This window comes from Mesocricetus auratus, unplaced genomic scaffold (assembly GCF_017639785.1).
Source record: "Mesocricetus auratus isolate SY011 unplaced genomic scaffold, BCM_Maur_2.0 Super-Scaffold_100046, whole genome shotgun sequence".
NCBI lineage: Eukaryota > Metazoa > Chordata > Mammalia > Rodentia > Cricetidae > Mesocricetus > Mesocricetus auratus.
In genome coordinates, this window is record NW_024429223.1 from 1,859,001 (window position 1) to 1,881,551 (window position 22,551).

Genomic DNA, 22,551 nt, shown 5'->3' on the forward strand with positions numbered 1-22,551 from the left:
GGAAAGGCAGCTGGGCAGGGGAACAGCTGCCGGCAGGGTGTGTGTGGTACCCAGGAAGAAACAATGGCAGCTTGTGTCCGTTGTGCAATAGACAAGCCGGGTGCTTCCCAGGCATGAGCTCACCGAATCCTCCGACTGCTCAATTAGGTAAAAGTTCTGCTATTATCCCCAGGTATGAAGGAGTCTCATGGAGGTTTGCAAGGTTGGGAAACACATGGGCATTTAGTGGAGGGAAAGAAATGGCCTTGGAGCTGCAAGCCCTCTCCCGACGGGCTGGAGAGGGTGCGGCGGAAGACTGGACAAGTATAAGGCTTTCTCAGGGAAAGGGAGAGGGACACTCAGCTGGGAGGTTCTCAGACATGTGGGAGAGCCCCTTCAGCGACACGGGTAGGGACACAGAAGGCCCAGGGTTCAGGAACCACTCAGGCACAGGGGTAGCGACCAGAGGGGCTGCACAAAGCCTCCTTGTGCCTGTTTGTCTCAGCCTGGCACAGAGGACTGTATTACCCCTGTTGGGTGCATGGAGACTCCTCAGGGCAAGGGCGCACTGTTGGTCATTCACCAGAAGCAACAGGCCTGCATCTGGGCACTGGTGGACCCCACACAGGACGCTGCCTCACATTTTCTGTGGTCCAGGGTACCAGGAGAGCTGCAGCTTCCTGGAAACTGCAGACTGTAGGATTCCCTCCTCCGGGGTCAAGCAGGTGGAGGTGTCTACAGGCAAAGACTGCAGTCTGTTTCCAGTCCCCCAGTCCCAACACTGGACCAAGACTAAGACAGGGGCATTGCCCTGGGGCGTTTGGTTTTGCTGGGCAGATGTTAGACCATGAAAAGCCTAGGCTAGTTTAGTTATAGGGTGCTTGCCAGCAGGGAACACACACACACACACATACCATGGGGGAAAAAAGACACCCTTAGGCGCAGAGGAGCCTACATTTGCACAATAAACATAATATCTCTTACCATTAACTGTCCTTTCCCCCTCTTATTTTGAAGAGTTAACTCATGCCTTTGATCCCAGCATTCTAGAAGCTGAGGCAGGCAGAGATCTGTAATTTTGAGGCTAGCCTGGCCTACAGAGTAAGTTCCAGGCCAGCCAGGGAGACCCTGTCTTCATTTTTTTAAAGAGTATTTTCATTTCATAACATCTGAAACATTCTGAAAATGTTTTAGACAAAAAAAAAATGAAAACGATTTTACAACAGCCAGTCTCGATTTCACAACTCGGATTCCCTCATTATTGTCTTGAACTTGCTTGAGCATGTACATGTCTGTGTAGCTTCAGAACAACCTTTAAAGAAAACATGTACTTATTTATTTACTTTGCACGTGTACGTGTGTGGGCACGCACGTGCCTCAGTACATGTGTAGAGGTGAATTCATGGGAGTCTGCCTTCTCTTTCCACCCTGCAGGCCTGAGAGTCAAACTGAGGTCTCCAGGCTTGGCTGCAGTCCCCTTCAGGTTCCAAGACATCTTGCTTATTATTAGTATCTTAGTAGTAGTAGTAGTAGTAGTAGTAGTAGTAGTAGTAGCATTGTTTTGTTTAGTCTTTTGAGACAGGGTTTCTCTGTATTGTTTTGGAGGCTGTCCTAGAACTTGCTCTGTAGACCAGGCTGGCCTCGAACTCACAGAGATCCTCCTGCCTCTGCCTCCCGAGTGCTGGGATTAAAGGCGTGCGCCACCAACGCCTGGGTTATTATCATTGCCATTATTGCTATTAGTAATTTAATAGGCTCTCCCCACTTAGACCAGATTGGCCTCAAACTCTCGATCCTTGCCCCGTGTAGAGGTGCACACCTGTCAGGAGGTGGGGGGGGCGAGGGAGGCAGGAGGATCAGGGTAAGCCTAAGGGCCACTGGGACTATACAGTTCATCCTTGTCTCAAGTCAGCAAGGACACAGTAACAACAACAAAACCACAGAAACCTTTGATGGCTCTGCCTTTACATTCTGATTGCCGGGATCACAGGCGTGGGCCACCATCAGCATATACATATATATATATGTATTTAAAGTGCATTTCAAAGTACACTGCAGACATCTGTGGGCTGTACTTTGGTAAACAGAGCTATGTCAGACACTTGGGGATCAGCTCTGTGCTGAAGTCAAGGTGATAGACCAGTCCCTTCTGGTACAGTACCTGCTTTCCAATGGCGACATCCAAGGGCTCTGTTCTTTTAGCGGGTAAAAGCTTGCACTGGCTATTTTTTATTTAACCACATGTATTTATTTATGTATTTATGTATTTATGCACGTATGTATTTGTGTGGGCGTGTGTACTGGTGCCATGACCAGTGTGGGGAAGAGATGATTTTCTCTTTCTACCACTTGGGGGCCCTGGGATTGAACTCGGGCTTGGCAGTTAGCCCCGCATGTAGCCATTGAGCTATCCTGCCAGCCCTTGCACTATTTCTCAGGCACGTTTTCTCACCGGGTAGACTTGCAGAGCAACCCTGAGGGCATGCATGTGCAAGATGATTCCATGGTGACTCACGGGCCCCTCTCTTTCCTGGGAGTGGGTGGGGTCTGCTGCCCTCTGCTGGAATGTTTCCTCCTCATCACAGCTGCCTTGACCTCGTCCTGCATCCTCTCTCATGTCGCCCTGATCGCGCTCTTCATGGTGCCCGTGGCATTCCCAATTACGCTGCAAGTGTTACTTGTTGAAATCTTCCCTATGGAGCTCCAGTGGTGAGGTCAAGGGCAGACCCAGATGTCTGACACATGAGCTAAGCGGGGCCAGGCCACGAGATGAGAGGAAGGGAGGGGCACCGGGAAGGGTGGATCCAGGGAGGCAGGGAGGGGCCGTTTCTGCGCATGCCCAGGAACAGGGTGAGGAATTTGGGCGGGACCTCACTGCTCACTGCTACCTTTGATGGCCCCTTCCTGGGTCTGTGTTAAGCACTCTACAAACATGGTTCCTTGTGTCTTCACAAGTACGGGGGAGGCAGGCACCCTCAATACCCTCCTCACAGATGATGGAGAAACAGGGGGAGAGTTACCTAAGGTCACCCCAGGGAGCCCTTGCGTGTACTGTGACCCTCAGCAGGGGAAGAGTGTGCTTTAGGACAGGCCTCTTTATAAACAGAGTTTTGAGTTGGCCCTTTAAGGACAGGTGTGTGTGTGTGTGTGTGTGTGTGTGTGTGTGTGTGTGTGATGGGTACCACACAACTATCATCCAGGATGTGGTGGCGTCTGTCTGGCAGCATTGTAGAAGAAGGGATTATAGAGCTAAGGCAAGAAGAAAGACCATGAGCTTGAGGCTAGCCTGTACTACATAGTGAGTTCCAGGCTAGCCTCGGCTACACATACCAAGTCTCAAAATACAAAATTAGGGCTGGTGAGAGGGCTCAACAGGTAAAGCCTCTTGCTGCCAAATCTGATAACTAAAGTTCAACGCCCAGGACCCACACCGTAGAAGGAGGGAAAAAAACCAACACCCACCAAGTGCTCTCTGAGCTCCGCACGCACACGCAAGACAATATTTTGCACATAGGCAACATGCCAATACACACAAAACAATAACTAGCACCTACGTTTGTTTATTTACTCATGTATGCATGCTATGTATGTGCGTACATGTAGGTCCACATGTGTGTGTGTGGAGTCATTAACATGCCAGAGCCTCAGGTGTCCGCCCCTGTTTTCTACCTTGTTTGAGACAGTTTCTTCGTCTGCAGATGCAGACTCCCGTGCCTTGTCCTCCAATCTCACTTTAGGAGCACTGGGACAGCAGACAGGCACCTGTGTCTGGCTTTACGTGGGTCCTGGGGATCCCAACAGTGGTCTTTAGGGCAGCATGACAAGTGCTCTCTACCCACTGAGCCGCCCTCCTCGTCCAATTGGTTTTCTTTCTTTCTTTCTTTCTTTCTTTCTTTCTTTCTTTCTTTCTTTTTTTTTTTTTTTTTGTTTTTACGAGACAGGGTTTCTCTGTATTGTTTTGGAGGCTGTCGGTCCAGCCTGGCCTCGAACTCACAGAGATCCGCCTGCCTCTGCCTCCCGAGTGCTGGGATTAAAGGCGTGCGCCACCAACACGCGGCCAATTGGTTTTCTTTAGTTTTAGTTTATGTGTATGAGTCGTTGCTGCACCTGTGTCTGTACACCACGTGCCTGCTATGTCCACGGAGGCCAAAAGAGTGTCAGATGCCCCCGGAACTGGAGTTACACGCGGCTGTGAGTTGTCACCTCTCTGGCCACCCTCGCTCTTTTGAGATGGGGGGGGAGGGAGGGGAGGGGTTGCACAAGCTGGTCTTGAACTTGGGATCCCTCTGCCTCAGCAGCCAGAATGATGGGGGGGGCGGGTCACAGGTGTGCACCACTATGCACGGCTCATTAAAATGGACAAAAAGTTAACTTTGAAATTTTCCTACGTGCATATGCTGGTGTACGTTGACAACATGACAGCTCCCTGGCGTGGTTAAGGTTTTTATTGTAGACATGAGGGAGAGAACATCCAGAGGCATTTGGAAGAGTCCAGAGCAGGGAGAGAACGGAGTAGACTGTACATGGCCAGCAGACTGCGCCTCGCCGTGAGAGAAGCAGGAGCAGAGGAGAGAGGAAGGGATGGAGGGGGAGGGGTTGGAGTGAGGGATAAAGATGGGGGGTGGACAAGAGAGAGAGGGCAAAAGAGAGGGCAAAGGGAGAGACCACACCCCCCCAAATAGCAGGGCTATAAGGAGACACGAACAGCTGGGGGTGGGGGTAGTCTGTGAGCTATGAAAAACTAAGTACTTGTGATACTGAGGAGCCTGGAAGCCAGCTTGGAATTTGGTATGCTAATAGGCACCACGGACAGCCATTTGTCCCTTCCGTCTAAGAGGGATGGCTCCTTTGGTAGAAGGGCCCGCCTTTACACGTTCATGAGGAACGCTGCCAGAATGTGAGGAAATGGAGTTTCCTGTAGACCTGACATACACAATGTATTTTAATTGTTTCCTCCCCGTTGCCTCCCTTCAGGCCCCCCCCCCCCCGACCCACCACCCATCTCCCTCTCTCTTGTTACTGTTACTGTTAGTAACCCCAGCCCAGCAGTGCTGACCATGTGCAAATTGTTGTGATGGACCCATCTGCTGGGGGCATGGGCAACCTGCCAGTGGCCACGTTCCAAGGAAAAGTGACTCGCTCTCCCTAAATCTTGCTGTTTGCTGATGATATGATAGTTTACATAAGCAACCCCAAAACTTTTTACCAGGGAACTCCCACAGCTGATAAATGCCTTCAGTAAAGTAACAGGATGCAAGATTAACTAAAAATCAGTAGTCCTCCTATATACAGATGATAAATGGGCTGAGAAAGAAATCTGAGAAGCATCTCCCTTTACAATAGCCACAAACAGCATAAAATATCCTGGGGTAACTCTAACCGAACAAGTGAAACACATGTATGACTAGAGCTTTGAGTCTTTAAAGGAAGAAATTAAAGAAGATATCATTAAATGGAAAGATCCCCCATGCTCTTGGATAGGTAGGATCAACATAGCAAAAATGTCAATCTTGCCAAAAGTAATTCACAGACTCAATGCAATCCCCATCAAAATCCCAGCACGATTCTTCACAGACCTTGAAAGAACAATACTCAAGTTCACATGGAAAAAAAACCCAGGATAGCCAAAATAACCATGTACAATGAAGGATCATCTGAGGGCATCACCATCCCTGACTTCAAGCTCTATTATAGAGCTGTAGTAATGAAAACAGCTTGGTATTGGCACAACAACAGACAGGAGGACCAATGGAATTGAATTGAAGACCCTGATATCAGCCCACACACTTATGAACACCTAATTTTTTGACAAAGAAACTTAAAATACAAAATGGCAAAGGAAAGCTATTCAACAAATAGTGCTGGTATTACTGCTGTCAACATGTAGAAGAATGCAAACAGATCCATATCTGTCGCCATGTACAAAACTCAAGTCCAAATGGATCAAAGACCTCAATATAATCCATCTACACTGACCGTCATAGAATAGAAAGTGGGAAATACACTTGAATGCATAGGCACAGGAGACCACGTCCTAAATAGAGCACCAGTAGCACAGACACTGAAAGCAACAATTAATAAATGGGACCTCCTGAAACTGTAAAGCTTCTGTAAAGCAGAGGACACAGTCAACAAGGTCCCTACAGAATGGGAAAAGATCTTCACCAACCTCACATCTGAAAGAGAGCTGATCTCCAAAATATACAAAGAACTCAAGAAACTAGACATCAAACTACCAAATAATTCAATTAAAAAACAGGGTACAGTTCCAGAGAATTCCCAACAGAACAATCTCAAATGGTGGAGAGAGACACCTAAGGAAGTGCTCAACATCCGTAGTCATCAGAGAAATGCAAATCAAAACAACTCTTTGATAGCATCTTACACAGATCAGAATGGCTAAAATAAAAAAACACGGATGACAGCTTCTGCTGGAGAGGATGTGGATAAAGGGGAACACTCCTCCATTGCTGGTGGGAGTGCAAACTTGTACAGCCACTGTGGAAATTAGTATGGTAATTTCTCAGAAAATTAGGAATCAACCTATCTCAAGATCCTGCAATACCACTTTTGGACATATGCCCAAAGGAGGCACATTCACACCACAAGGGCATTTGCTCAATTGTGTTCATACCGACATTATTTATAATAGACACAACTTGGAAACAACCTAGATGTTCCTCAACTGAAGAATGGATAAAGAAAATGTGGTATATTTACACAATGGAGTGCTACTCAGCAGTTAAAAATCAATGACATCTTGAAAGTTACAGACAAATGGACAGAACTAGAAAAAACCATTCTGAGGTAACCCAGACCCAGAAAGAGAAATAAAGTATGCACTTGCTCATAAGTGGACACCAGACATAAAGCAGAAGATACCCAGCCTGCAATCCAAAACACAAAGAAACTAGAACCCTCTTCCAGAAACAGATGGAAGCAGGTGCAGAAATCCACAACTAACCAATGGGCCAAGCTCCTGGAGTACAATTGAAGTGAGGGAGGAGCAATAACATGAACAAAGGAGTCAAGACCATGATGGGGAAACCCACAGAATCAGCTCCTGAGCTAGTGAGAGGTCACTGACTCAGGTCTGACAAATGGGGAACCTGCATAAGAACAAACTAGACTCCCTTAACATAGGTGACAGTGGTGTGGCTGGGACAGTATATGAGGCCACTGGCAGTGGGTCCAAGATCTAACTCTAATGCACAAACTGACTTAGTGGAGTCCATTCTAAATGGAGAGATACCTTGCCCAGCCTAGACACAGGGGTGCGGGGTGTGGGGGTGGAGAGGTGCCTTGGTCCTGCCTCAAGGAGATGATGGGACAGACTTAGTAGACTTTCTTTCTCTCAGGAGCAGATGTGAGGTGTGAGGGGGGAGCAGGAGGGAGGGGAAACTGGGATTGGGGCATAAAAAATAAATTTTAAAATATCAAACAAAAAATAAAAGCAAAGATATAAAGGGAAAAAATAAAAAAGAAGCCATCAACTGCAACAGCCCCTCAGCGAGAGCCAGGGCCTCGGAAGTCCCCTCCCATCATCCAGTGTGGAGTGTCGACTCCCTAGGGTTTGTACAGGCTTCTGTTAGCAGCCACGGCTGCCGTGAATTCATGTGTACAGCAACCGTCTCATCCCTGCAGTCAGGACTTCACAGCTCCCCTCCCCCCGCAAGCGCTTATAGCCTTTGGACCTGCTCTTCAGATGTTTCCTAAGCCGCCTCGAACTGTGGGAAGCTGGGGTAGGCGACTGGACACCCACAGTCACTTACTCTCGGCATACCGACCAGTTTTGAGGCTCTGTGTCGATCGCCGCCCACTGCAAAAGGAGCTTCTCCAGGCGAAGTTGAGAGCGTGAAGCTCTGTGAGTATAAACCTTTCGTAAAGACGAAGAAGGTAGGTTGTCAGCACCGCCGTTTAGTGAATCAGTACCAGTAGGCCTCCCTCCAGGGTCTGTGATCTCTCAAGCCGTGAGCTTTTGACAAGGTTTGCAGTACCACACACAGAATCCCTCCCGTGGAGCAGGTCTCAGACCCGATCAGAAATGTATTGGTTGCTCTCATAACCATCATGCCACTGTTGTCCCAGAGGGTGTAACTTTCACGGCAGTTTGTTACTACAAAGGGCAGGGCCCAACCCTGGAGAAGACCATTTGCTCTTCCAGTAGTCTGCATGGTACCTTCCAGCACTATGAGAGTCAACCTCCTGGGAGAGTTTCGTGGTCAAGACTGAGGTCTTGTTGTCCTGCACCCAAAGAGTGCAGGTGCCTCTGAGTCCAGAAGAGGGCGCTGGATCCCCTAGAACTGGAGTTAAAGTGAGTTGTTACTTGAAGCAGGTGCGGGGAACTGAACTCAGGTCCTCCGGAAGAGCAGCAAGCTCTCTTAACCACTGAGTCATCTCTGCAGCTAACTCTCCTTTTAACAAAGGAGACCCAGGAACTGTGGCCAGCTGCAAAACAATGTGTTCTTACTCTGTGTTCTTCTGGTAACTTCTACCTAAGATCCAAGGGGATCCTCGTAAAAATGTAAAGCATTTTTATCAATTATTATTGCTATTATGTGCACATGGATTTCTGTGTGTGCCTGTCCCATGGTGCATGCGTGGAAGTCAGAGAACAACTTTCAGTCTTCCAAGTGAGGTCAGATGATCAAACTCGGATGGTTAGCCTTGGTGGCAAGTGAGCCGTCTTGCCAACCCGTAAAGTACTTTCTCATAATGTTCTTTGTAGTTTGTTTGATTGAGATGATAGGGTCTTGCTGTGCAGCCTGCGCTGGCCTTGAGTTCATGACTTACAAGTGTCGGGGATGTGTGGCACTGTGCCAGGCTCCTCTGATGGTCTTAAGAAAGTAAGCTATAGAGGGAGAGCAAGCATCCGTGCAGAGGGGACAGGGCGGGACCAGGCACGTGAAGCCCGGCCAGGGTGACCACAGAAAGACTTATGAGTCAGTGAGCTCTCTGTCCTGGAGTTCCTCCTGTACCCGACCTGTGAGTGGGATCAGCGGGCCCAGGCACTGGAGGCTGTGTCACTCATCCTGGGGACCCAGATTTCCTCCCACACCCCCCTCTTCATACATAGCTCCAGAACAAAATCAAAATTAATTCCAGCCGGGCGTTGATGGAGCACGCCTTTAATCCCAGCACTCGTGAGGCAGAGGCAGGCGGATCTCTGTGAGTTCGAGGCCAGTTTGGTCTACAGAGCGAGTTCCAGGACAGCCTCCAAAACAAGACAGAGGAACCCTGCCTCGAAAAACAACAACAATTCCATCTAGGCAAGAAAGGGTTGGTGTTCCACGCTGGAGTGACAGACAAGGCTTCGTAGCCCAGGCTCTGCCAGAGGCAGGTCTGGGCTTGGCTCCTGGCTTGACTCAGGCCCTCTGTGTTCTCTGAACCACAGTGTCTGCACGTCTACATGGGGCAATAAAAAGCGCTGTCTTTCAGGGCTGGGTGACTCTGGCCACACAGAAGCCACCATAGACATCTGGCCGCATGGAAAGCTTTTGACAAGCCGGAGCTGTGATTATTATTATTAGCAGTATTAGTAGCAACAGCGTGACTGTCCACAATGGAGGCAGGAGCGGGGGACAGTCAGGAATGGTGTTTACGCACAGAGAAGTGTTGAAGTTGGGGTGCGGACGCTGGGGTGGGGAGAGGCATTGAGAAAGGCAGATGGAAACTGGCCCCTCCTAACTAGGTGATGAAGCTGGGTGATACAGGGCAGTTCCAAGAGGGAGGACCCGGGGCCCCTGGGAACGGAGAAGCAGTCACACTTGTCCAACAGGGATGAGCTGTGGGGAGGATGCCCGGGTTCCCCACTGGAACTGTGACCCAGGGTGAGGGCCACGGGGTGATCTTGTGCTGACCCCTCCTCCCTTGCCAGGGCTGCCCTGGTCCCTGGGCAGCATAGTGACTGTGAGCTCTTAGACACGCAGGGACCTCCATCCAGGTAAACAGGATGGGTGTCTGGCTTAGCTTCTCCCTCTCTTGGTCTTTCCCGCCCACTCTTCCCCTGGGGGTGGCTGACCCGCCCAGCTCCCGTGTTCCCTACCCAGGGCCCCTGAGCTCCCAGTGACAGCTGCCCCAAAGCCTTCCTTGCTGGACCACTCGCAGAAGTGTTCAACTCCTTCAACACCAGGATCCCCAGAACCTCAGAACTTAACTGCGGCCCCAGAGTCCCCAAATGTCTCCCGGGCCGTGGGGGTTGCCAGGGCAGTCACCTGCAGGTGGAGGTGTGCCAGGGGAGAGGTGGCAGCAGGGAATGCCCACTGAACTTAAGAAGGGACCAAGAAAGGTCACCTCGCTCCTGTCTTCATGTCCCCTGAGCATGACGGCTTACTTGGAATGGGTCCCTTAGCATTGCGGCTTCCCTCTCCTTATACTGTTTGGGTCTCACCTGTTTGGGAGTCCTGTTTCCAAAGTACCCCCACCCTGACACCTCCAGAGGACATCAACACCTGTCTCCTCGGATGCTCCTGTCCCCACCCTGTGCCCCACATTCCTGGGGTTAGGCAACTGGAACACTTTTGCATCCGTCTCATCCAATTCTTCCCCTCCCTCCCTCCCTGATGTCCGGCGCTCTCTGTTTCAACACAGGCTCTCTCAGTCACAATTAAGCTTCATTACCCTATCGGTGTTGGATAGGCCCTGAGTCACTGGAGGAGGGATCTTGGGCTGCCCAGCCCTGTTACCTTCTCCCAACCTACAGTATAAGGGGTAGTGACAAGCAGGAACACTCTGGAAAGCAGGGGAGTCGGGGAACAGAGAGAGAGAGAGAGGGCTGTGGGTCCTGAGGGAGATAGAGCAGGTAAGCAGAGAAAGAGAGGCAGGAGGAGGTTCCATAGTCCAGAGGAAGAGAGAAGGGAACAAGAAACAGATTGGGCCTCAAAGATCCTCAGGGGAGCAATGAAGCTACGGGGGTCCCTGGCCTGTCTCCTGCTGACCCTATGCCTGGGTAGTGGAGCGGCTAGCCCACTGCAGAGCGGAGGAGAGGGCGCGGGCCCAAGCGCCTCACAGGGAATGGGAGACGCCATTAGCCACGGAATTGGAGAGGCTGTGGGTCAAGGGGCTGAAGAAGCGGCCAGCTCTGGAATCCAGGATGCCCTTGGTCAGGGGCATGGAGAGGAAGGCAGCTACGCACTGAGGGGGGCCAGGGGGGATGCTTTCGATCACGGGCTCGGGGAAGCAGCGCGATCTCTGGGCGATGCGGGCCACGAGGTCGGCAGACAGGCCGAGGGTGCCATTCGACGTGGGATAGACGCTGCCCACAACTCCGGGTCTTGGGTGAGTGGTTCGGGAGGTGCTGATAACGGGCTGAGGGTGGGTGGGGCAAGGACCTTGACAAGTGGGTCTAGGGGTGAGCAGATGGCTCCTTGGTGGCCATCTGGGACTGTTTCATGGATCTCTCTACTGCATAGCCTCTGTGTCCCCTCCCCCTCCCCTCCCCCCTCCTCCCTCTGTCTTATGGTTGTCAGAGCTGGGCACTCTGAGGATGGCTGTACTGTCCTTTCAGGGGGCATCCGGAGGCCATGGAATGTTTGGCTCTCAAGGCGGTTTTGGAGGCCACGGCAATCCCGGCCGTCAAGGGACTCCCTGGGCCTCAGAAGGCAACTTTGGAACCAACTCTCTGGGAGGCTCTGTGGGTCAGGGTGGCGATGGCAGGTCATTCAACTATGAGGCCAACGGTCAGGTAAAGTCGCCACCCAAGCGCATCCCTCAACCCTGACCTCCCCACCCCTCCTCACCCTCTGGATCCTCAACCAGGCTTCACCCTCCCTGCAGGGGGCTGTGGCTCAGCCTGGCTACGGGTCGGTGAGAGGCAGCAACCAAAACTCAGGGGTAAGACAGAAGGGGAGGGTGTCTGCACGCATGTGACGGGACAGGCGAGGGACGAGGGGGGAAGGAGGAGGAGGAGGAGGAGGAGGAGGAGGAGGAGGGACGGATGGCAGTCACAGGCCAGGGAACTGGAAAGGGGTTGGGGAAGCCAAGGCAGAGGCAGCAGAGGGGCCCGGCCTGTGAAGGTGGCTTTGACATCTCTGCCCTTGCGGGGTGGGTCCCCCTTCCGTTCACAGTGTACCAACCCCCCGCCGTCCGGCTCCCGTGAAAGCAGCTCTGGGGTAAGAGGGGGGCGTGGCCCGTGGTTCCGCTCTGCGAAGGCTGGGGGTGCACTGCTTCCTAGGTGGGCCGAGGCTATGCCAAGCCAAGGATGGGGACAAGGACAGAGTGAAGAGGGCCCCTGTCCTTAGCGGTTGCTCTGTCCCGCTGTCCCGCAGGGAAGCAGCAGTGGTGGTGGCAGTGGTGGCCGTGACAGCAGCAGTGGCAGTAGTCAAGGCGGCAGCAGCGGCAATAGTCACGGCAGCAGCGGCCACGGCGGCCAAGGCAACGGCGGCCAAGGCAGCGGCGGCCACGGCAACGGCGGCCACGGCAGCGGCGGCCATGGCAACGGCGGCCAAGGCAGCAGTGGCAGCAGCAGTTCTGGGTCCCGGGTAAGTTTCTGCCTGGGGATGGGCTGATGGTCCTGGCGGTGAGGACCCAGGCTGCTCCGGGGTTTCCCTTAGAGCTGTCACAGCCCTAGAGTGGATGGCTTCAGTGACAGTGGTCATCCTGGGACTCCTTCAGCCCTGGTCCCCCACCCTCCCCGCCCTAATTACCGGGTTCCTTACTAGGGGGCACTGAGCTCCTACATTGCCTGCTCCTGTCCTGTGGGAGAGTTCTGACTCAGGTCTAACCTTTACTCCTTGCTGAGGGGGGAGGGGATGGCATAGAGGATCATATCGTTCCCTCCGGCACCTGGAAGGCTGGGGCAGGAGGATTGCTGTTGAGTTTGAGGCCAGCCAGGACACTACAGCTAAAACAAAGCAAACAAGACACCCCCTACACACACACCACTTGTTTGGGATGCTTTGGGGAGAGCGGGGGGGTGGGGGTGGGCGTCCCCGTGGAGACTTAAGGACAGCTGTGGTGTAGCCAACACTGGTAACTCTGCACGTGGGAGGCCCCCACTTGGTGAGTGGGAGAGCCGGAAGGGTGCACCTGAGCTCCAAGAGAGGGTGTCCAAACTCAGGAGCCGTACACGTGTCCTTAAGGGTCTAAGAACCATGCCAGTCAAAGGGGCAAGTATGGGCTTCTGCTGCTCGGTGGGCAGACAGGTACTTGTCTAGCGTGTACAGAGACCTGGGTTCCTTCCCCCAGGTCCACAGGAGCCAAGTGTGGTGACACACTCCTGTCATCCTAACTCCCCGGGGGTGGTGGCAGGGTCAGGAGTTAAGGTCGTCCATGGCTTCCTAATGAGTTCAAGGCCATGCTGGGATTTGTGAATAAATAAACAAATAAAGCAGCAGTTGAGATCGCAGAGGCTCTGTGTGCAGAGTCTGAGAGTGCCCTCTCTCCCCATTCAGGATGTGGAGACGTCCAATTTTGATGAAGGCTATTCAGTCTCCAGGGTAAGGACTCTAGGATCCCCTCTCCCTTTTTTTTTTTTTTTGTAAGAAAGGGTATGTAAGAAAGGGCTGGGTGAGCAGGCCTTAGCCTGGCCCCTAGCGTCAGCTTCTTTGCTTCTTTAGAATAAAATTTATGAGGTGTGTGTGTGTGTGTGTGTGTGTGTGTGTGTGTGTGTGTGTAGGTGCATGCTCCTGAGGGCAGGCGCCCGTGGTGGGCAGACTGGGTCCCCGGAGCTGGAGTTACCATGGTTGTGAATTGTCCAACATGAGTCCTGGGAATTGAACTCGGGTCCTCAGGAAAAGCATATACTCTTACCCTCTGAGTCATCTCTTCAGCATTACCCCCAGGGGCAACTTCTTATATTCGTGTGCGTGTGTAAGTGCATGCGAGCATGTATGCGTGTGTGTGTGTGCGCCCGAGTGTGCGTACATGCATGTGTGTGTGTGTGTGTGTGTGTGTGTGTGTGTTGCAGAGCGAAACAGCTCAGACTCCCAAAGTCACTGTGTACTTCCAAACCCCGGGCCATACCTGGCCTTCTTTTGCTGAAGCTCAATTGCCTGTAGCAACCAGCTGGCCAGAGGAGAGGAAAAGATGGGGGCTGGAGAGATGGCTGGGAGCTCCGGGTCCCCTCGCACACACTTTAAAGACGTTATGCTGATCCTTTCCTTGCAGGGAGGTTCCTCGGGCAGCCGAGGTGTCGGTGGAAATAAACCCGAGGTGAGAGACTCAGACGCTGGGAGAGGGGTCAGGGATGGGGCTGAACATGAGGGGCGTGGCGGTCTGCAAGGGGATCTGCTTACTATGCTGTGGTGGAGGCGGAGGTCGTAGACCAGTGGGAGATTGAGGGGAAAAATATCTTTCCTCCGCAGTGTGACAACCCAGGAGATGATGTGCGCACGTCCGGAGGATCCAGGAATCAGGTGAGAGTCAAAGTCACGTGCCGAGCACCAGCTTTTCCTCTGTGACAGTGCTGAGGTCTCAGGAGCCCGCTCAGGTCAGCCTTCGTGCAGTCCTTGGAGGGAGCCCAGACATAGACCCCTGAGATGCCAAGTCTCCAAAGTCAGTGCAGAACAGGACAGCATTCCTTCTGCATGGCGTGTGTGTGTGTGTGTGTGTGTGTGTGTGTGTGTGTGTGTGTGTACGCTCATGCACACTGCCAGGGATTGAACTGTGGGCCTTGTTCCTGTGGGCAACCCCCCTCCCACTGAGCCACAGCCCTTCACTGGGGGACTCTGGGCAGGTGCTCTAACTGCTGAGCAGCCATGCCCTCCCCAGCCCCTCAGTGCTGAGTTCCAGACAAGTGTTCTACCGTGGAACTAGTCTTCATCTCTCTCTCTCTCTCGCTCTCTCTCTCTCTCTCTCTCTCTCTCTCTCTCTCTCTCTCTCTTCCTTCCTTTCTCTTTCCTTCCTCCCTTCCTCCCTCCCTTCTTCCCTCCCTCCTTTCTCTCTCCCTTCCTTTCTTTCTTTCTTCCTTTCTCCCTTCCTTCCTTCCTTCCCTTCCTTCCTCCCTCCCTTCTTTCTTTCTTTCTCTCTTTTCTTTTTTTTTTTTTAAGACAGGAGCTCACTAACAGAGTCAGTTCAGACTGGCCTCAGACCCACAACAATCCTTTTGCCTTAGCCTTGTAAATGCTGGGATTACAGGCATCAATGATCAAGGCCAGCTTCTTTTTAGTTTTTATCTTGAGACAGGGCTCAGTAAGTTCCTCAGGCTGGCTTTGAGCTCCCTAAACAGTAGTCCAAACAGGTCTTCCCCGTGGATGGCAAACTCTTACCCATTGTGCTTTGCTTTATATCCCGATGAGGTGTGAGGAATTTATGTGTAAGGCAGTCTGACTTTGTTTATTTAGATTTTAGAAAGCCTTTCGCTAGCCGGGCGGTGGTGGTGCACGCCTTTAATCCCAGCACTTGGGAGGCAGAGGCAGGCGGATCTCTGTGAGTTCGAGGCCGGGCTGGACAGACAGCCTCCAAAGCAATACCCAGAAACCCTGTCTCATAAAAACCAAAAAAAAAAAAAAAAAAAAAAAAAAGCCTTTCGCTAAAGCGCACGTCTACACCTTCCTCCTAGTCATTCTGGGAATCTGGGCAAAGGGGCCAGCACCCGCAGTGACACTGGCTGAGTAAGTGTGACACTCCTGTCCACACCTAGAGGTCTTGTGCAAAATGCAGGTTGAACCAGCAGATCTGGGGTGAGGCTGGGACTCTGTGATTCTCCTCCATTCCCTGGAGATGCTGAAGCTGCTGGGCTGCTGGACTGGGTGGGCCCCGGTGGACGCGGAGCCCACTGGGCAAGGGGTGGTGGCAGCAGAGGTCACTGGGCAAGGGGCAAGATGAGATGGGGGGAAGACGGAGAGGCGGGGGAGGTTGAGCGAAGGTAGCTCGCTGAAGAACTTGTATATTAGGTGGTAACTTTAATGGGTTCCCAGGTTTGTTAATTCTTGTTCCTCTCTCTCTCTCTCTCTCCCTCCCTCTCTCTCTCTCTGTGTGTGTGTGTGTCTTCTATCTATCATTCTATCTATATCTATCTTTCTATGTACATCTATCTGTCTGTCTGTCTGTCTGTCTGTCTGTCTGTCTTTAAATCAGCTTTGAGAACATAGGGAGTCAGCTTTAGTCCCCGCACTTGGGAGGCAGAGGCAGGCAAATCTCTGTGAGTTCCTGGACAGCCAGGGCTACACAGAGAAACCCTGTTTTGGAGAAAACCAAACAAACAGAGCCAGCAACATCATGGCGTATCATTTTCAATGTCTCTATTATTTTCTAGTATTTACGAGTACTTACATACTTTTATTTTTTTCTCCTTTTCTTCCTTTTACGGTACTTTAGCAGAGAACAGGGAGGTCCCAGAGGTCCCAGGGGACATCAGGGCAGGGGGAACAGCAGCCTTTGAGAGTAGAAACTTTGCTTGCAAAGGACACAGCGATGCTAACAGGGCAGGAATCCCACATCCTGGCCAGCTCCCCAGCTAGCTCTGGGAATGAGGAACAAGAGACAATGGGGCTGCTGATCTCCAGCTTAGGAGGTGGATAAGCAGCAGAGCCGCATGCCGCCTGCCACAGGGACCCACGGGCTTGCCAGCCGCCACTCCCTTTCTGCCGGGTACGGACACCAGCCCATCTGGAGTTTCTAGTCTGTCGCTTTAGTCCAGTAGCCTGGCCAGAGGAAGATTCAGATGACTTAGTGGCATGGGCGCTTCTCCCCAGGTTCCGGAGAAATGAGTATTAGCAAATGATGATGTGTGTTAGCAAGTCTAATGAGCAGTCACCGGGCCACCCAGGAGAGAAGGCCACACTCCCCTCTCCAGCCCCGCACCCCTCTGCCCTGCCCTTTCCTCTCAAACTGGCTTCTGTACTTTATGTCTCCCTAGGAGAGTCGAGAAAGCAGCGGGCTCCTTGGGGGTCCCCACGACTACCAGGTAAGTCAGGAGACAGCCGGGGTGGCTTAGCAGAAGGGACAGTGGAGAGACAGAGGGACTAAGCTGCTCTTAAACGGAGGAGTGACTACCCGGAAGACAAAATGGCGGCTCTTCCGATTGGGATGATGGCAAGTGGGAGATGAGACAAAAGTAACAGAAAAAGGACAGAGATCAGGCCCGGAGGCAAGATTTATAATGCTAATTCCTGGGGAGGAAAGGCAGGAGGACTGCAGAGTCAAAGACTCCCTGGTCTGTAGCGTGTGTTCAAGGCCAATCTGGGCAACTTAGAGAGATCCTACCTTAAAGAGTAAAAAAGAATTGAGGGCGTGACTCAGTGGTAGAGCCCCTGCCTGGAATCCCTCAGTGAGGGGCTGGGGGTGTGGCTCAGTGGTACAACATCTGCTCAACGTATGTGAGATTCTAGGTTCAATTCCCAGTGATTCCCACCACCCTCCCCAATAGAGATCAAGGGGATATGCATGCATATGTGTGTGTGTATATATACACACCCATACACATACACACATATGTACATTTCAATGTGCTTCGTTAAGTGTTGAGAAGTGGAGAGTTGCTGAGCTTTGGGTATGAAGATGGTTAAAAGTCAGATCTGTCACTCACTTCCTGCGCTTTTTCAGGCAAGCTAACTGACCTCCTTTTTGAGTCTGGCTCCCTTGCCTAAGAAGGGACGGTGAACCCTGAGCAGCTCATCTTCCTTAGCTAGTATAGACTTTTCCATATCGTGCTCAAACCAAGGCGATGCTGGGTCCAGACAGGCAGGCAAAGCCCGATACTGCCTGTTGGCCACTTCTGGAGAAACGAAGTCATCTCAAATGTGCCCTACGCTGCGGTGCTTGGCGCACAGCGGGAACGCACGTCGTCTCTCGTCATTTTCACTGGTCTTTGTGGGGGCCGGGCAGAGGAAAGTGGAGACAAAAGTGCGCCAGTCAGGCTCCGTAAGCCTGGGAGGCTGATGCAGGGGGACCACTGCAAGTTTGAGGCCAGCCTGGGCTGCATAGTGAGCGCACATCACTATGGGATTGGGTCGGTTGTGCGGTGGAAGTCTTTTTGGGCTGGGAGTTCGGGGGCGGGAGAAAGGAGGGAAACGGCTGTGGTGGAGGAGATGGGTGGGCCTGGGATCCTCTGGCAGGCACTTGTGTGACAGTGAAATGAGCCTTGAGCGTGGCTTCCTTGCCCCTACTCAGGAGCATGGGTTCAGCGGGGACGGAGGACGCAACGAAGCCGTCAGTGGACTCAAAGCCGTGGTGAGTGGAGGTCTTGCTCGCCCTGGGGCTGGGGGTCAGGCACACCTGTGTCTCCTTCCTTCCTGAAGCCCACACCTCTTGCCTCTGCCTCTTGCTCACAAAGTGGACTCCTAACCTCCTGCCATTTCTCCTCCTTTCCTCAGAACTCTGACCCGTCTTCCTTGCCCTTCAACTTCGACAGTTTCTGGGAGGTAAGTTTTGAAAGCTTGCTTGGGTCCCCCTCAGGAGAAGCAACCCCACTTCCTCAGACCGCCACATCCCAAGAGAAAGCCATGGCCTTGATTTTTTTTATTAAAAAAACTTTAACTCTGTTTTTATTTTATGCATATATGTCTATGCACCACATGGTACCAGCAGAGACCAGAAGAGGGCGTCAGATCCCCTGGAACTGGAGTTAACAGATGGTTGTGAACCACGGCGTGGGTGCTGGGACTAGAACTCTCTCAGATCCTCTGGAAGGGCAGCCAGTGCTTTTAACCGCTGAACCATCTCTCTAGCTTAGACCTTGACATTTTCTAGCTGGAAACTCAAACAAAACGAAACAAAAAAATAAACAAACAAACAAAAACAAAAAAACCAAGCACTGTTTCTTCATCTGATTAGGACATTTCTTTTTGTTTCCTCTGCAGAATTTTAAATCCAAGATGGGTTTCATTAACTGGGACGCCATAAACAAGGTAAGGGCCAGAAGGCCATGCCACTGACGATTTGAAGCAGAGGACCCCAGAGAGGCAAGCTAGACACCTTCATGGTGAAGCCGAGGCCTAGTGATGATGGCTACTGAGAAGGTGTTTAGGCAAATACTCAAGTCAAATGGGTCCAAAACCTGGAAGGACAGGGTGAATTGGGAAACTGTTGGGCGCTGGCGATGAGCAGAGGGGATGGGTGTCTTTAATATCTCAAGGTAAAGAGCCAGTCTCAGACTCCCCGTTAGACCTGTGAGGTGCAGGCTTGTCATCTTGGCAATTTGGGAAGAAAGCAAGGTAGGGTTAGCAAATTCAAGGCTACCCTGGACTACAGATTGAGTTCACAGCTTGCTTGGGCAATTTAAGGAGATTATATCTCAAAATTAAAATCCATCAATGAAGGTCTGGGTTGAAATTTGGTGTGGAGCCCCTGCCTAGAAATCCCCAGTGAGGGGTTGGGGTATGGCTTAGTGGTAGAGCTCCTGCTTAGAATTCCCCAGTGAGGGACTGGGGGCGTGGCTCAGTGGTAGAGCCCCTGCCTAGAATCCCCCAGTGAGGGGCTGGGGGCGTGGCTCAGTGGTAGAGCCCCTGCCTAGAATCCCCCAGTAAGGGGCTGGGGTGTGGCTCAGTGGTAGAGCCCCTGCCTAGAATCCCCCAGTGAGGGGCTGGGGTGTGGCTCAGTGGTAGAGCCCCTGCCTAGAATCCCCCAGTGAGGGGCTGGGGGTGTGGCTCAGTGGTAGAGCACTTTATCTGGCTGTCTTTTGGCCATAGTTCAATCTCAAGCCCTGAAAAAAAATTCCTTAAACTAAAATCAGGACTGGAGAGGAGATGGCTCGGTGTTTCAGTACTTGTTCTTGCAACAGCAGAGGTCAGGTCCCAACAACCACAGCAGGCAGCTTACAGCTGCCTATACAACTCAAGATCCTGGGGTCCAGTGCCCTCTTCTGGCCTCCACGGGTACTGCTCCCCAACACAGAGACAGACACACAACAAAACTTAAAAATTAAAAAAAGTAAACATTTAAAAAAAACTCCAAGTTTGCCTTTTTGAAAGTGGTCTAAACAGGCACACCTGTCACCCACAGTCACTGTTTCTGCCTGGGAACTTTTTAATTTGCTCTTCACCCTTCCGGCTATCCTGATGTCAACCCGTCCTGGCCAGGGACATCCACCTCACGTGATAGGGATGGAGAGGGCGAGGAGGAGAAGAAAGGGTTTCATTGCCCCAGCTGTGAGGATCACACATGAACAGGGCCACTCCTAAGCCTGCCACACATCTGGTACTCAGCTCCCCCTGTCTCTTTTTCTGTCTCTCTGGGGTTTTCAGCCCACATATGGCCTTGTAGGTCCATGCAGCCCCTCATTCAGCAAATTCGTGAGACTTATGCTTACTTAGTCTGCCTAATCCCTTTTGTATAGAGCTGGCGATCCAGTCCAGAATCTCACCAGTGCTAGGTAAGCAGTTCAACCACTGAACCACGCCCCAGCCCCTCACTGGGGGATTCTAGGCAGGGGCTCTATCACTGAGCCACACCTCCAGCCCCTCACTGGGGGATTCTAGGCAGGGGCTCTATCACTAAGACACCTCTCTAGCATTCTTTTTCCACGGTTTATTATGAGGCAGAGTTTCACTAAGTTTTGTCAAGGCAGTCCTTGAACTCATAATCCTCCTGTCTGGGCCTCCTGAGTAGCTGGAATGATGGGCCTGAGACACCAGGCTCAGGAAAACTGGAAGCTGTTAAGAAATGACAGTACACACCCAAGAGATCGGGGTGACCTTCTAATGAGTCACCAAGACACATTAAAAAAAAAAGAAAGAAAGAAAAGAAAAAAGAATATGACTTACTAAAGTTTAAAAATTGGATGACATCACCTAATGACGTAGGTGTCTCGGGCTTATCTTGAAAGAGCTGGCCTCTCTGGGACCCCCTTTCCGTGGGACAGAGTGGGCCTACTCAGTGCTGTGAGTCCTTGCTCTCCAGTAGCTACTCTGACCTTGTCTGTCAAGCATTCCAGTCACCCGATTGGCCCTTTGAGCTGCTAACATTTTATCCTTGTCCTAAAACATCCTTCCCAAGACTTGGGGTCTTCATGGGAGTGTAGGGAAGTGGGAACGGAGTTTTGCAAACCTCAGGAAAACCTGTTTAGCTTCTGCAGGATGAGCAAAGGCGTGAGGGATGGGTGTTTCCCAGTTGTGATGCATTTCCGATTCAAATGAACAAAATAAATTCTGTCTTATTTCTGTACTTTGTTATTTAACTCTGAGACAGGGCCTCCCAATGTAGCTCAGGCTAGCCTTGAACTCACTAGGTTGCCCGGGTTTACTCAAACCTGAGCGTTTCCTGACCCAGCCTCCTGGTTGCTGGGATTCCAGGCATGCAACCACCATGCCTGGAATGAGAGGTCTATTAAAAAAAAAAAGCTTCTGGTAGGGCGAGCTTCCTTGCTGTGGTCCCCGGGGGACTGAGGATCCCCTAGGAGGCCAGGGCACAGGCTGGCACTGCAACAAGCATTTTTGCCCGTCTGAGGAATGCTAGCTAGGTGGGATTCACAGGGTCTGGCCTCCCAGCGGGTCAGTCTGGGGGAAAGTGGTAGGCAGAGCAGGGCTGGACAGGACACCCAGCTCCTGTCTTCCCCAGGGGGAGGGGGATGAGTGAGGGGAGGGGCCCTAGCTTGTGTGGAGTGGGGACAGTGTCTTAAAAGACCCATGTGGAATTAGCCCTCTGCTTCCCAGAGACACCCCCTCCTCTAGCTTCCTCTTAGAACCCATTTCTCTGCTCAGGACAAAGGGAGCTCTTACAAACCATGACCGCCAAATGAGGAGCCACCAGCTGGATGGGAATCCCACCATTCCCTCACCCTGACTCTCTCCCCTGCCCCCGGAAATAAACCATAGCTGTCCCACACTGCCCGTCTCCGTTCCTTTCTTGTCTCCACTGTCGTCCTGGGAGGGGGTAGGGAGGCGCGCTGGCGACTGTGGTAGCCCCGCGTCCTGAAGGGCTTTGTGACAGTCCTGTTGTGCCAAGGAGAGGGACAGAGCTGGGCGTGGGCAGGCATGCATCGTGGACATCCAGCCCGTGTCTCTGTTTCCAGGTTCTGGTGTCCCCAGCGTCCCTTGCACATATTAGTCACAGGGCATCTCTGGAGGCTGAAAGGGGCCAGGAGGGGGAGTCAGGGCTTTGCCAGGCGAGCAGCGGCGGGCTTCTCTGCTAACCTGTTCCCCGTCTTTTGTTCACAGGGCCGCCTCCCGCCCCCCAGCACTCGGGCCTTGCTCTACTTCCGCAGACTCTGGGAGGTACGAGAAGTCCCACTTCCCAAAGACCTGGGGATCCTGGCCATCGTGCCCATTCTCTTCTCCCTCAAACCAGCTATTGCCCCCCTACCGCAAACATCGTCCCTCTTTTGGGGGTGTTTATTTCATTTCTGCAGTGCTTGAACGGGGAGCTCTGCTCTTCGGTTACTAAGCGAAGAGCCCCCAACCCCTAGCTGCCCTTGAACTTGCTAGGTAAGCCCCGGCTAGCTTGGGCTACCTAGCGAGTTCACAGGCTAGCTTGGAACTTGTAACCCAGGCCTAGCTTGGAAGTCTTGTCTTGTCTTGTCTTTCTGAGTGCAGGGGCTCAGGGTGTGCACCATCACACTTGATAACTCTTCTCATATCTGAGATAGGCCGTCTCATTATCTCTTATCCCCGACACTATCTCAAACTCAAGCGCCCTCGATTTCCCCGTATGCCTGTCTTCACCCATCCTAAGCCACACCTGGCCTTCCCACCGGCC

At 52.1% G+C, this 22,551-nt stretch overlaps 1 protein-coding gene across 1 annotated transcript; it reads left to right on the plus strand.

Annotated features, from left to right (window-relative positions):
* Positions 1 to 10,686: 10,686 nt before the first annotated feature.
* LOC110343027 (dermokine) lies at positions 10,687 to 21,681 on the plus strand. Its single transcript, XM_021233907.2, has 13 exons — positions 10,687 to 11,256; positions 11,486 to 11,662; positions 11,755 to 11,811; positions 12,045 to 12,089; positions 12,246 to 12,458; positions 13,371 to 13,415; positions 14,086 to 14,130; positions 14,283 to 14,333; positions 16,778 to 16,825; positions 18,031 to 18,090; positions 18,234 to 18,281; positions 18,720 to 18,767; positions 21,558 to 21,681. The coding sequence occupies exons 1-13, from the start codon at positions 10,879 to 10,881 to the stop codon at positions 21,582 to 21,584; spliced, it is 1,242 nt and encodes a 413-aa protein (XP_021089566.2). The 5' UTR covers positions 10,687 to 10,878; the 3' UTR covers positions 21,585 to 21,681.
* The last annotated feature ends 870 nt before the right edge of the window (positions 21,682 to 22,551 follow it).